The following is a 12,897-nucleotide window of genomic DNA, read 5'->3' as shown; positions in this document are numbered from 1 at the left end:
CCGCTAATCTCTGGATCAAGGACGCGCATAGCGGCAGAGGAGGAGAGGAAATCGATTGGGAGAGCGAAGCAGTACTCGATGCTGGGAAGGCTGGTAACTGCAGTCGCTTTCCCCCTCCACGCAATCCCGTTCCTCTCACATCTTCATTGCTGGAGCCGTCCCGCGTCACCATTTGCACATATACTGTGTATTTATTTTCGTTCGCTCGCTCCAGAGATAGACAGGACAGAGTATACTTTGTATTTCTCACATCCACATTGAGTGTCCGGTCATTCTTTTTCTCACACTTTCTCAATATTTATCTTCCTTCTGGACTATTTTGTTTCCATCTGTCTTTTCTCTCTGTCTGTCTCTCTCTCTCTGCCTACCCCTTTCTCTCTCTTTCCCCTTTCTCTTTCTCTTTACCCCTTTCTCTCTCTCCCCCCTCTCTCTCTCTTTCACCCTCTCTCTCTCTTTTACCCTCTCTCTCTCTCTCTCTCTTTCTCCCTTCTCTCTATCTATCTCTTTCTCTTTCCCCTTTCTCCCTCTCTTTACCCCTTTCCCTCTCTCCTTTCCCCCCTTTCTCTCTCTCTCTTTCCCCTTTCTCCCTCTCTCTCTTTCCCCTTTCTCTTTCTCTTTCCCCCTTTCTCTCTCTTCCCCCTTTCTCTCTCTCTCCAGCCTGAGCGTTGTTGTTTTTTTGACAGTCTTCCTTAATTGATTTCATATTAACACTCATGCTCATCTTCGCGATTGGCCAAAAGTGACATAAAAGAAAAGTAAAGTAAACCAAATCAATCAATCTCAATTCTCCCTTGCACCTTTTCATTTCTCCTTATCTTTTCTCTTTCTTTCAGTAGCCTTCCAGATGGCGCAGTGATAGCGTCGTCGCCTTGTAATCAAGGGGTTCCGGGTTCGATACGCGGTGGAGGCACGTAGTGGTTCGGATTCAACTTTAAACTGTAGGTCCAGTCCCGATTAGCCTTACTGTGCATAAAGTGGACTTAAAAGACCAACTCTAACCAAACTCTTCCTTTTAGTGTATATCTTAATCATCCTCTTTATCTAGACATTTATTGTTTTCGCTTTCTCGCATCTATTCTCTCGCTCTACTTGTTTTCCTCTCGGCTTCTCTCTCTCTCTCTCTCTCTCTCTCTCTTTCTTTCTTTCTCCATATATATTTATATGTACACACTCACTCATAGATCTGAAAGGCTCCGAGATGGCATAGTGGTAACGTCGCCGCCTTGTAATCAAGCGGTCCCGGGTTCGATACACATTGCACAGCGGTTCAGATCCAACTTTAAACTGTAGGTCCACTCCCGATTAGCCTATATGTGCATAAAGTGGACTTAAAACAACAATTCAACCAATAATAGATCTGAATATGGATGTGAAAAGTCTAGTATCTTGAGGGTGGACGAATATCACTTGACCGTCGCAACGTATAATCTAGAATGTCAAGGCCTCGAAATCAAAACTGAACAATCCTTGCTCTGATTTACAACGACATAACCTGCACGAAGTACTCACCATTGCTACACTTTTATTGCTGCCATCGCAAGAATGAAAAGTTTTTTTAAAAAAAATCCACCGGCCTTGTTGCGTGCTTGCGGGAACGTCCTAACGTGCGCATGTTCGTGTGCGAACTCCGGTTTAGGTCGCCAATAAATGCGACATTGAGAGCCAGACATCTCCTCTGCGACAATAAAAGGATGAGGTACAGTACAAGTCCCGACAAGGACATTGTGTATCTTTTATTGGTCGATTAATCACTACAGGATGCTCCAATTGACCAATGTGCGGTCTGTATTGTGTTGTCGTCACTCTTCGGTCCGCATGAAAAAACTTCAAAGCTCCGTCTACAAGGAAGGAGCGGATTTTTAGGTAAAAACTTTGTAGTGTTTTAACGAGCTCTTTGTTTGTTCACTCGAAGTTTCCGAGTTCGAATCCCAGCATGAGCCTGGCTGCTCAGTGTAAGGATCCCTTCATGAATTTTATCTGATCATCCTCGTTGCCGCGATGGCAGAAAGCGAGAGATTAATCGGTATCGGCCGACAATTTTACCGGTCCGATATTTGTACAAGTTGCCTATAACTTAGTGCACAATCGTGTAATTTCGTTATTGTCTTCATGGATAACATGAATAACTCGTGTTTATAACCTACACAGTCTATTTTGCAAGCCAAAGCCCACCGAGTCAGTTATTTCCATTTATTAATTAACGAGGTGAATTAACCGTTCACCTACTTCTATTTTATCTTCACCTACACCCATTTCTATTTAGAGTGACTTCTATTTTATGTCGATACGTTATCTACAATGGTTAAAATGTTATATCGGTCCATCTTTAATACACACACAAGGACCCTTCCGATGGCATAGTGAAAACGTCGCCGCCTTGTAATTAAACTGTAGGTCCAGTCCCCACTGGTCTATCTGTGCCATACAGCGGAATTAGAACAAAACTCAAACACAATTACTACACAGACACATATATGCAGTAGCAGCGATTGGGTGCCAAAACTGGGGTGCAAGGACAGTTCACTTTCTCCTGGTAGACAAGGCTTAGCATTAAGAGGACATACTGCGGTGCCAAAAAGTGGTGGGCAACTGCCCCACACACACCCTTAATCACCGCCATTGCACACATGCTGCAGCCTTGATATTAGAATTTTCGTATTAACTAGGTACATAAAAATGATGATTATTTTACGTCAAATACCCCAGCGACACTATATCCACATTATACTTCGCAAGAATTTCTAAGGGGATGTTAACAGGTAATTTCCCACTCCTGAAATATCTGTTTAGTCCCTCCACCTCCTAAATGCTTATAAGACGTATAAGAATCACGTGATCCGCCTCTAAGATGAAAATTCAGCTCTTGGTCGTATTCTGGATAAAAGGCCCCTTCTCTTCCCCTCCTCACTTGCCCTTAAGATGAATCCACCAATGACGAGCCTCACCAGGACCACCCCAAAAGTTTGAATTTATTAATTCCTTTTATGTGTGTGGGCGTTTACCAAGCTAATCAAATCTGTTGAGTGGTTCCAGCCTTGTGATTAATTGTCCGCATATATTGCCCGTGTGTCGCTTCGGCCCTGTCGGATACACAAGATTAACGATACGAGTTCCAAAAAATCATTATGCCTACCTACCACGCCTTTCATATAGTAATAATTTGGAAGTGATCCGGTTCTTTGGAAAGTAGCTAATTCAATTCGTCCGTTTCTGTTTTGTTTCAAGGTGGGCCATTAAGTATGAACTGTTGTCGCTTCAGGTTTGTCTTCAAAGGTCCGAGATTCGAAACGATTACAACAATGATGGAAATTTGTTCTTGGTTAATGAGACATGATTGATTAATTTGATTGGACACGCCACTTACTCTCAACATTTTGTGTGCCAATTCAAGTGAAATTAGTAAATTTTCAGTTTATTGTTTTTCGCTTCGATTCAAGCTAAATTCGTTCGTTACTCCCCATTCTGTAAAGCTGGGTTATAGAGAGATATGAAAATCTGTGAAAGTTGGTGCACAGACAACTGTTATCAATTTCAGCAACAGGCAGGGTAAACTATCATGAACTCCGAACAGTGTGTCATGTACACTTTTCCAATCTAGGTCTACTAGATCTCTGTGGCTTCAGTCATAAATTGGAAATTACATGTATCCTTCAGCCCTTTTACGTTTTGGCATCTCCCAATCGCAGGCATCATTATCTGGGAGAAATAGTGGGGACACATCCTGTATTAAAATACATGTGACTGAGTTTTTGTTTTAAGTCTACTTTATGCACAAAACAGATGCTAATCGGGACTGTACCTACACTCCGAATCAAAGTGTCTCCATCGTGTATCCAACCCAGGATCCCTTCATTATAAAGCAAGGATGTTACACAAATACACAGGGGGGAAACCCTGTGGGGTAAAGGCGGTCAGGGGCGTGATGCTGATCACATCACCCCCACTCACGACCGGATCAAGAAAGTGTGGGGCGTTACCCTCCACTCCTTATACGCCTTCATGGCGTGGTGCTAAGCACAGAGGAGTACTTTATCTTTTTACCATTATCTGTGTGTGATACTAATGTATTACATGCTCTATATTGACTATGAAATGGAACTTGTACATAAGAAATATAAGTTCCATACCAAGATAAAAAAAACTTGATTTGCCTGCGTAATTTCATTTCAATAAGACGAAACTTGCAAACCTTTGCAGTAAATTATTTAATATGTGTGTGTTCTGGTTCAACCTTTTCGACGATATAAGAATGCTGTGTGCTGAAAAGCTGGGAATTGTCCATAGTTCGATTTGAATGTAACCAGTTAGAATAACTAGATAGGTGTAAATTAACAGAGACCAAGAATTACATCTTGGACCTATTATCAAAGCAATGTCAAGAAAAGCATACCACAGCAAGGCTTCGCTATATGATGACTATATTTTGGTCAATTTGGATTGGAAACACAAGTAAAAGAAACTCCAGGTTGAAAATTTGAATCTTGATTCTGCCTGTTCATCTCTCCCCTTCCTGTATGCCATTCCCATGAAATGGATTAGTAACTTATTGGATATGCGCAAATGTTCTAACTAGTAAATATTTAATTTGCATGGATTATATGCATTCATCGAACGTGAACACTGTAGAGAGATGATGTGTCGGACCCTGTGCATGTCTTAAGATAAGAATAATAGTAATAATTTAAACAATTTTATGACGCTGATTTCCCAAATCTTCGATATATTACGATGGTTTAGGGTGGAAAGTCTTCAATTGAAAAGAGAGCAAATTTCTGAAGTTCCCGTCAAGACGAAAATTCCACAACGCAGAAGAAAAAGTCTGACGGGCCCACCTCTACGACTTCCACCTTGCTTTAACCTTTACTCTGCAGCTAGACCTACAAATTAGTAAGGACCCTCCCATACTAACTCATAGATGTCACTAGATACCGAATTGCATGAAGACAACCTTGATCCAGAAAGCGGATGTTAGTTAATTAGAAGCAAAAATAAAGTAAAGAACCTCCATAAAAAAGCAGAACGGTGGAAACACGGAAAGCAAGAGAAAAAGAAGGATTTACACAAGTCAGCTACCGGAGAATGGCGTTGTGGAAAACCTTACCATCGCCATAAAGAACAGCAAACGACGAAGCAGCCTAGATTACAATGAAGATAGGAAGTTGTGAATGTCTGTGGTTTCATTGTTGCGATCTGGTGTTCGATTGTGCGGCGTTGAAGGATCGTGACCAATGCTTTACGTATCCTTCTACTCGTGTTCCTTACGATCGCCATAATTTGGTTGTAAAATGGCGAGGCCTTCGCCTGTGGGACTTAATGAACTACGCTGAAGTAGGAAAAGAACGAGTAGAATCACCTGTGGGAGGATCTACATTACATTTTTAATCCTGGGTGAAAATTTGCTCGCATGGTCAGTAGTGGTTATGCTGGCTTTGCCCCTGCAGCTGCAGTATTGAATAGGGTACCATATGCAAACAGTGTTTCACAATATTTTCCTGCACGCGCTAGATGGATATTAAACAGATGCGTTCTATCGGAAGGGGGGAGGTGGGATGAACTATCATACATTTTGTAATTCTATTTTTAACCTTCGCTTTAAAAGTTGTTCAACAACATTGTAATCGGAGTCATTTTCGCCTCATTGCGTTTTCACTTCCCCAATACAATTTCAAATGATTTATGTGACACGAACTTTCTAAGGCGAAACGGGACATCCCATTTCGCCTTTTCCTGTTTCGCCTTACACAACACAAAATTTCCCACCTGGGAATATTATCGACTGGAAGGGTAATGCATAATGGAAGCGCAGAGCTTTTGATGTTGCCTACCTTGGCTCCCCACCACGACCCCCAGGAGCACCGACTAGGTTAGGTTAGGTTGATTGTAGGTCGATAATATTTCCTGGTGGGTAATTTTTTGTGTGTAAGGCGAAACAGGATAAGGCGAAATTGGATGTCCCGTTTCGCCTTAGAAAGTTAGTGTCACCTAAATCATTTGAAATTGTATTGAGGGGGGGGGGGGTGAAAACGCAATAAGGCGAAACGTGCCGTAATAATTTTAAGTGGGGAGACATTCTACCACTAATTTTTCCACCGTTCTTGACTGCTATCATTTGAATTCTTTTTTATTTTCTCAAAAATTCCAGGATGGTCTGTAGCACCATCAGCTTCCACCCTTGGTACCCTGGTGCCTTATTACATGTACATGTAAAATAATATTTAACAAGGATATAAAAAATTCACCTTCTCACCGTAAATATGCAAGGAAATAGAATGAATATAGCATTATTATTAATAATAATTTGGTTACATGTTAACTATACTGTGATGAAAGTAACTAACTGATCTCGGACTCACCTCTAAGCCTACTTCTGATGGAGAAGACACTCTTCCACCACTAAATATATTGCATGCATTCTTAGAATTATGGTTAAAAAAAGTTTCTTCTGACACTCTATGACCAATAGGAATCACTTGATTAATTTACAAATTCATTGTTTCCGTGATGCTCAGTATTAATTTCATAATCGAAATATTGTATGATGAATGTAAAGCGTTGCCCTTTGCGGAAACTTACATCTGACTCGATTATTTCAATATAATTTATGTTCTAAATGTTAAAAATGGTTAGAACGGAAGGTTTCTTTTGACTGCAGTGCAAACTCTAGCTTTTGTTCCCCCCTCCCCCACGGATATTGGCGTATCCATGGGGAACTGATTGGGCTAGAGCCCCTACAAAAATTTGGAAAAATTAATATTTTCAAAATTAAAGCAGTAAACAGGAAAACAAAAGTGGTAAATTACCTCTCTGAAAATTATCCCCGATTTCCTCACAGTGCGTAGAGTACATGAAGACGAACAATTTTTCTTAGTGACGCCTTGCTCGTTGAGGCCTTGTTTCGATGCTACGAACCCTCAGAAAACGGCATGTTCTTTTCTGGTTGCCGGAATCCAAGGAGCACAGATTCACGGACAACCTGTGTAACGCCGTTCCATGTCAGTGTTAAAATGTCCTCTCAGAGCAGTGATCTGGGGCACGTGTCCTAAGAATGTCTTCGGACCGAAACAAAAAGCATAGTTATTATCAAATGTCTGCTTAAAAAATAATAACTGCTAAAATCCTTCCCTCGAATTAGAATTGTTTTAAGATATAACTGCAAAATAAGCATGATCCACAGTTTTATGAAAATAAATATTAAATACGTCACTAGATGAAACAATAGCGTATCTTGGGGTATTAACGAGTGAAGTCTGGCTGCCTAGAATTTAATGTAAATACACGACCGCTCCTGAAAATATTTCGTACAGTCGATGATTAATATCTGTGAACAGCACCAGTGCATTCTTAGCGCATGACAAGCAAACATGTTTTCAAGACATACGCTTAAAGCTTCAGCCATGTTATGCTACGTCTTGGAAACACATCTGGGACATCTAACATTGTAAGGTGCGACGTTTGCACCTACAATAGATAATGACACAGTACTTGAATCAGTGCAAATTCACTATTAGTGGACGTTTTGCATGTTGAAAACCCATACATCATTCCCGTTTCCATGATCTAAATGTGCAGTTGGGATAATGAAGAAATTTCAAGTGCACCTATCTAACAGGCCAAGATCCAACTATCTGCTGTAAAGATTTCCAGCACGCGATTTGACATGTACACATACGGATCTACTTGTAGAACACGGATTGTCGATAAAGGAAAAGTGAAAATCCACAATTTTCAATGCGTTTAAGGTTTCTTGTCAAGTTGTCCTAATGAAACATTGCCGATCTGGTTTTAGAGTGAAAACATGCGATCTAGTTAGTACCCAAGTGCAGTGTTCTAACGACAAGCACGCATTGGCAACATTGTAAAACATTACCAATTTGCTACATTCGTATGGGGCATCAAGGAAATGGTTTCTTGAATCGTTAATAGATGGTACTGATGAGCTTAATAATAAAAATGAGAGTTAAACACTTCTCTGTGGAAGTATAATTGACAAGAATGAGCAGCTTCAGTGCGCGAGTACGTGAGATCCATTCAAGGAACAGTCTGGGACTCGGTGTATCGCGTGTCTCCTTGACCAACCAAAAGATCTTCTCATTCTTGCAGCAACCCCCCTCCTCCTTGTCTTCATGTGAATGCAGACTGAGAAAAACCTCGTACATCACATCAAAGTAGTAATAGAAAACATCCCAAGGTCAAGTCGGCGCGTCCCAGCTGCCCCCTCGCAATCCATATGATATACGACAGGGGGGATTCGCTCTTATTCGCCCGAATGGAGAAAGGTGCCCTCGCCGAAATGAAGACAAAAGAGTGAACAGGTGCAAGGTCGCTTCTGCCACGGTGCTATAAAAAGGTTCCCATTTGCAGATTTTCGGCAGTGCACTCACAGAGTTGTCGACACTGAGATTCCAGAACCATCCACTACACATCCACCATGAAGGTTATGGTAAGTTGAAACTCTGGAATACTTCCAGCGCTATCTTATCCATTCATTTTACTTGGGCGGCTTCAGAGATTGAAGATCAACAGTACAATTATTTCCGGTAGCTTCCGTGGTCTAAGGACTAGTGTATCCTGCTGCGAAACCGGAAAAATAATGTTCTAATCCGAAGTATAGCAAGAATAGTATTGTACTCATTCAGTTTCACTACTTCACCAAAATTCTTGTGGGCCTTCCCGATGGCGCAGTCGCCTTGTAATCAAGAGATCCCGGGTTTATTACTCGGTGCAGGCACATAGTGGTTACAATCCCACTATAATTGTATGTTCAATCTCGATTAGCCTAGCTGTGCATATAATCAAAGTTCTTGTCTTGAAGTTCTTGAAATCAAGATTCGATTCCCCTTTAAAACTACAGGTTCAGTACCTACATGAGACTAAAATGTACATTTTGGCATTCCTTTTAGGTAGAGAGGCTAATCTAAACTTACATAGAATTTCAAACAAACACCGAAGCACTGAAACATGCCTTCATCGCGAATCGAGCCTGTAGATTTCCAATTACACAGCGAAAACGTTTATCCATTAGGTCAGGTCTCATGCAGGCGTTGCAGTTAACCAAATTATTTTAACAGAATTTACCAAGTTGCAAGTTGTTGGAAACGTTTATCAACAGACAAATCTGATTGTAAAAGTTGTAGCTGTGCAGTGTCTATGATCTAGCTGTAAGAAGGAAATCCAGGAAAGGCAAGGGGAAACGAATTTCAGTCACCAACAATGCGTGTGTTTGCGTTCCACATGTATTGTATTACTTTAATACTATTCTCATAGTGATCTTAACATGGCTAGCTAGTCGATAATTTTAATGCAGTATAACCTTACAATTTGCTGTTGTTCGTAGAGAATACATATCAGCCACATGCATACAGTATTCAAACTAATGATCACCGATCTAGTTTCCCACTAAGATATAATTTGTTTGAAGTTAGGAGCCGAATTTGCTTAAATCTATCCTCAACATTATCCCATAGCAATGTCAAACATGCGACTTTATAAAGATTATTATTGAAACTTACACATGAGATAAGTAAGGTGTGAAAAATTTCGCCAAAATAACCAAAAGGTTTAATGATATAAATCAATATATCCTGACATCTCTTGGAAATTTGTGCAACTAAATCCAAATTTCGAATGAAATCATTCCTTTTTAAATTACAAAAGAAAATGTACTATTATTAACATTAACATTCTTCCTATGAATGAAATCATCCACTAGTAATAATCGATTGATTATTGCTATTCATTTAAAGATTACATTAGCATGAAATAACAATATATAAATATTCAGAATTTTCATGGTTACTACATTTAACCTTTCCTTTTGGAGCTACAATGTTGAAACTACAAGCGAAAAGTTTAACTTAATTCAAATAAAAGTAAGTAGCGATTTTAGACATTATATTTTATTGCACATGTACTATAATTAGTTGCAATTTACTAGATTTTTTTTTACTAATATTTTTGTAACAGATTGGAAGGAATTACATCATTGCGAGTTTTTGGAATTTTGAAGAAAAAAAATATAATTGGAAAATCTCGAAATATATTTTTAATTTATTTTGAATTTTGAATATCTTTAATGAAATCTACTTTTATATTATTACATGATATTCGAATTGGAGACTTTTTTGCGATTTTGTGTGTAGATTTAGCTATTTCCGCTTTTCAGTAGTTGGCAACACTCGGTCTTGTTTTGGTTAAGGTTCTACAATGATTGAGTGGGAGGCATCTGCTTCTAGTTACGTTATAACAATAAAATCCACATGAATTTCAATTTAATTACACTTGGTAATTATTTTTGATGTAGGTACAGTCATCATCAATAAAAATGGGGCACATAGATCCTGTAATGTAGATGTGTGTTGCCTAACCCTACAGCGATGACCAAACCTGCTACTGAAGTTCTCTCCTCGCCGTAGAGTTATGTAACACACATTTCAGGTTCTAGATGTCTCAGTTTTATTGATGCTGACTGCAGGTATTTCTTTAAGGTCAATTGCGGGCATGCGAAAAAGTGAGGTAACATCCGATCTTCTTCTCTTTCAGATTGTTGTCTGCTTGTTCGCCATCTTGGCCATCTGCTTCGCTGAAGAGGAGGCTACCAGAGACAAGAGAGCTTCAGCTTACTCCGGTTACGGCGGTCTGGGAGGCTACGGTCTCAACTACGGCGGTCTTGCCTATCCCGGATACGGCGGATACGGTGTTGGCCTTGGTTACGGTGGATACGGTGGATACGGTCAGAACCTCGGCTACGGTGGATTGAGATACGGTGGAGTCGGTGCCTACTACGGCTAGGAAGGGTAAGTTTCTCTCGTTACATTTTTTTTCGGGGGTAAGGAATGCAATGCAAGAATACTGTCCTTGAAGCAATGTAAAATAAACTCACATCTTGCCTATCTCCCCGATCACATCCAGCAGCAGTTTTAGTGTCGTTTTGCTTCACAAGTTATGTACAGTCAACTCATATTCCAAGAAAAAATTGACCATCCCTTTTTAAATTCATTTTTCTCTTTAGTCTCGTGAGTTTTTAGACATTGCAATTGTACACTCACGAACGTTTCCCAACGCATTGAGTCTCAATGGCGTTATTTCAACACAAAAGTTTCTGTGACTGTACTGCCGCTGTTGCAGATGCTTCTTAGGGATCCATTGGCTTTTCCACCGTACTTCAGAACACAAGTATTGCCTCACGATAATTCTGCCGGTATTGTCTTTGCAGTCGACTTTACACGTGCTCATCAAAGGTAAACGAATATTACCTCTCGAACAAGAAAATATACCAGAATAGTATATTCCTTGCTGAGTATAAAAATATAAATATAATGTATAGGCAGCACTTAAAAAAGAAAGAGATGCTAAAAATAAGTTTAGATTCTGCATGTAATATGTACACATATTTAGTAAGAGGGAAAAATATATATTTTTTTAATAATTGAAGTGCTCGGGAGTAAAAATTAGTAAGTGACATTTTGGTCATTGTTCAGTTACAAAGTAAGAAGAGCCATGTTTCAATTTTCGCGGGTTATTTCCATGTTATACAATTTGTACAGGACTCAGGACTTCTGAAAGTGATAAAGACAACACGAAAACAATGTATCTACAGTATACCATAATGGCCATAATGTCACTTACCATGTTTTACCCGAGAGCCATTCAATTATTATTGACGCCACAACCCATAAATCCTTTATTAATTGATTAATAAAAATTATACAAGATTTTTTTTTATTTTGATTTGATTTGATTTAGTTTATTTTACTTCGCGTTTTGTGCCTCTTGGCTAATTTGCGAAGATGGGGATGAGTGATGAAATGATGAAATTGATGAAAGGACATTCACAAACAACCAAGCCCGACCGGGATTCGAACCCGGGACCCTTGGCGTCGCAGCGCGATGTGCTAACCACTCGGCCACAGGGTCGGGCTTATACAAGAATCATCAGATGACTGAAAAGTAAGTAAAAAAATAGTAATTTAACAACTACTTCTGATAAAAAAAGTTAGTTAATATTTACTATAACATAGGAATGTGAAACCTAAATAATCCGTAACAAAGATACTTTTTAATTCCACAAATATATGTTTCAGAGGGGAGGTTCTCTGCGCCTACTTTTGGGATGAAATGCGAGTTTATCTACTTGTGTCTTCAGTCGCCACAGTTCCGTTACCCTGCAATGGTGCATTTGTTTTCATGTCCACTTGGTACTCAAATAGCCCACTCGGGCACCTAGACCTGAAGTTTGAACTGGGATTCGAACCATGTGCATTCTTTACACCGGGGAGCAAACCCAGAGCCCTTTGATTGTTCACTTACAATAACGCACTCTGAAGAAGAGACTATATCATTGACGAGCATTTCGTCCTTCTTCCATACGATCTTTATGTTCATTTGGCCATGGGTTCGAACCTTTTCCCTGTGACGCAACTGTACCTATGCCTTTTGTGTACCCTTCTTAGCATCTTATATTATACACTTCCCAACTCGTGCCGATGAGAACACGTGGCAAGAACTGACCCAAACATCCGTGCTTTCCAAGATTAACCACTCTAACCACTACAGCACTGAGGTCTCCATCCGCAAGCGTGTTATTTTCGGTTCTGAACGACAATCAGATCCTTGTTCATTGATAAGAAAGTGTCTTGTATTATGTTCATCATGCAGACATACGGTGCTGTTACAAAATATCTAAATATTCCTTTTTATTTCCAGTTGAACATCAAGTGATCATCTGCTGAACGTCTTCCATCAACATGTAAAGCAACCAAAAAACAATTTGGACCTTTGGACAACTATACAAAAAGAAGATAATAAAATTTCCCGACAATGACATTTTCCTTCATCAAGTTGCGCAACTGTAATCATCTTTTTTTTTTAACTAAGCATCAATAAAGTTCCTTGAACTTA

General features: G+C 39.7%; 1 protein-coding gene across 1 annotated transcript; it reads left to right on the top strand.

Annotated features, from left to right (window-relative positions):
* Positions 1 to 8,292: 8,292 nt before the first annotated feature.
* Positions 8,293 to 12,897, top strand: LOC145980693 (uncharacterized). The gene is made up of 3 exons (XM_083113751.1): positions 8,293 to 8,440; positions 10,540 to 10,793; positions 12,703 to 12,897. The coding sequence occupies exons 1-2, from the start codon at positions 8,429 to 8,431 to the stop codon at positions 10,786 to 10,788; spliced, it is 261 nt and encodes an 86-aa protein (XP_082969877.1). The 5' UTR covers positions 8,293 to 8,428; the 3' UTR covers positions 10,789 to 10,793; positions 12,703 to 12,897.

This window comes from Lepisma saccharinum, chromosome 28, assembly GCF_977018435.1.
Source record: "Lepisma saccharinum chromosome 28, izLepSacc3.1, whole genome shotgun sequence".
Classification (NCBI taxonomy): domain Eukaryota; kingdom Metazoa; phylum Arthropoda; class Insecta; order Zygentoma; family Lepismatidae; genus Lepisma; species Lepisma saccharinum.
This window is presented reverse-complemented; position numbering and strand designations above follow the sequence as displayed.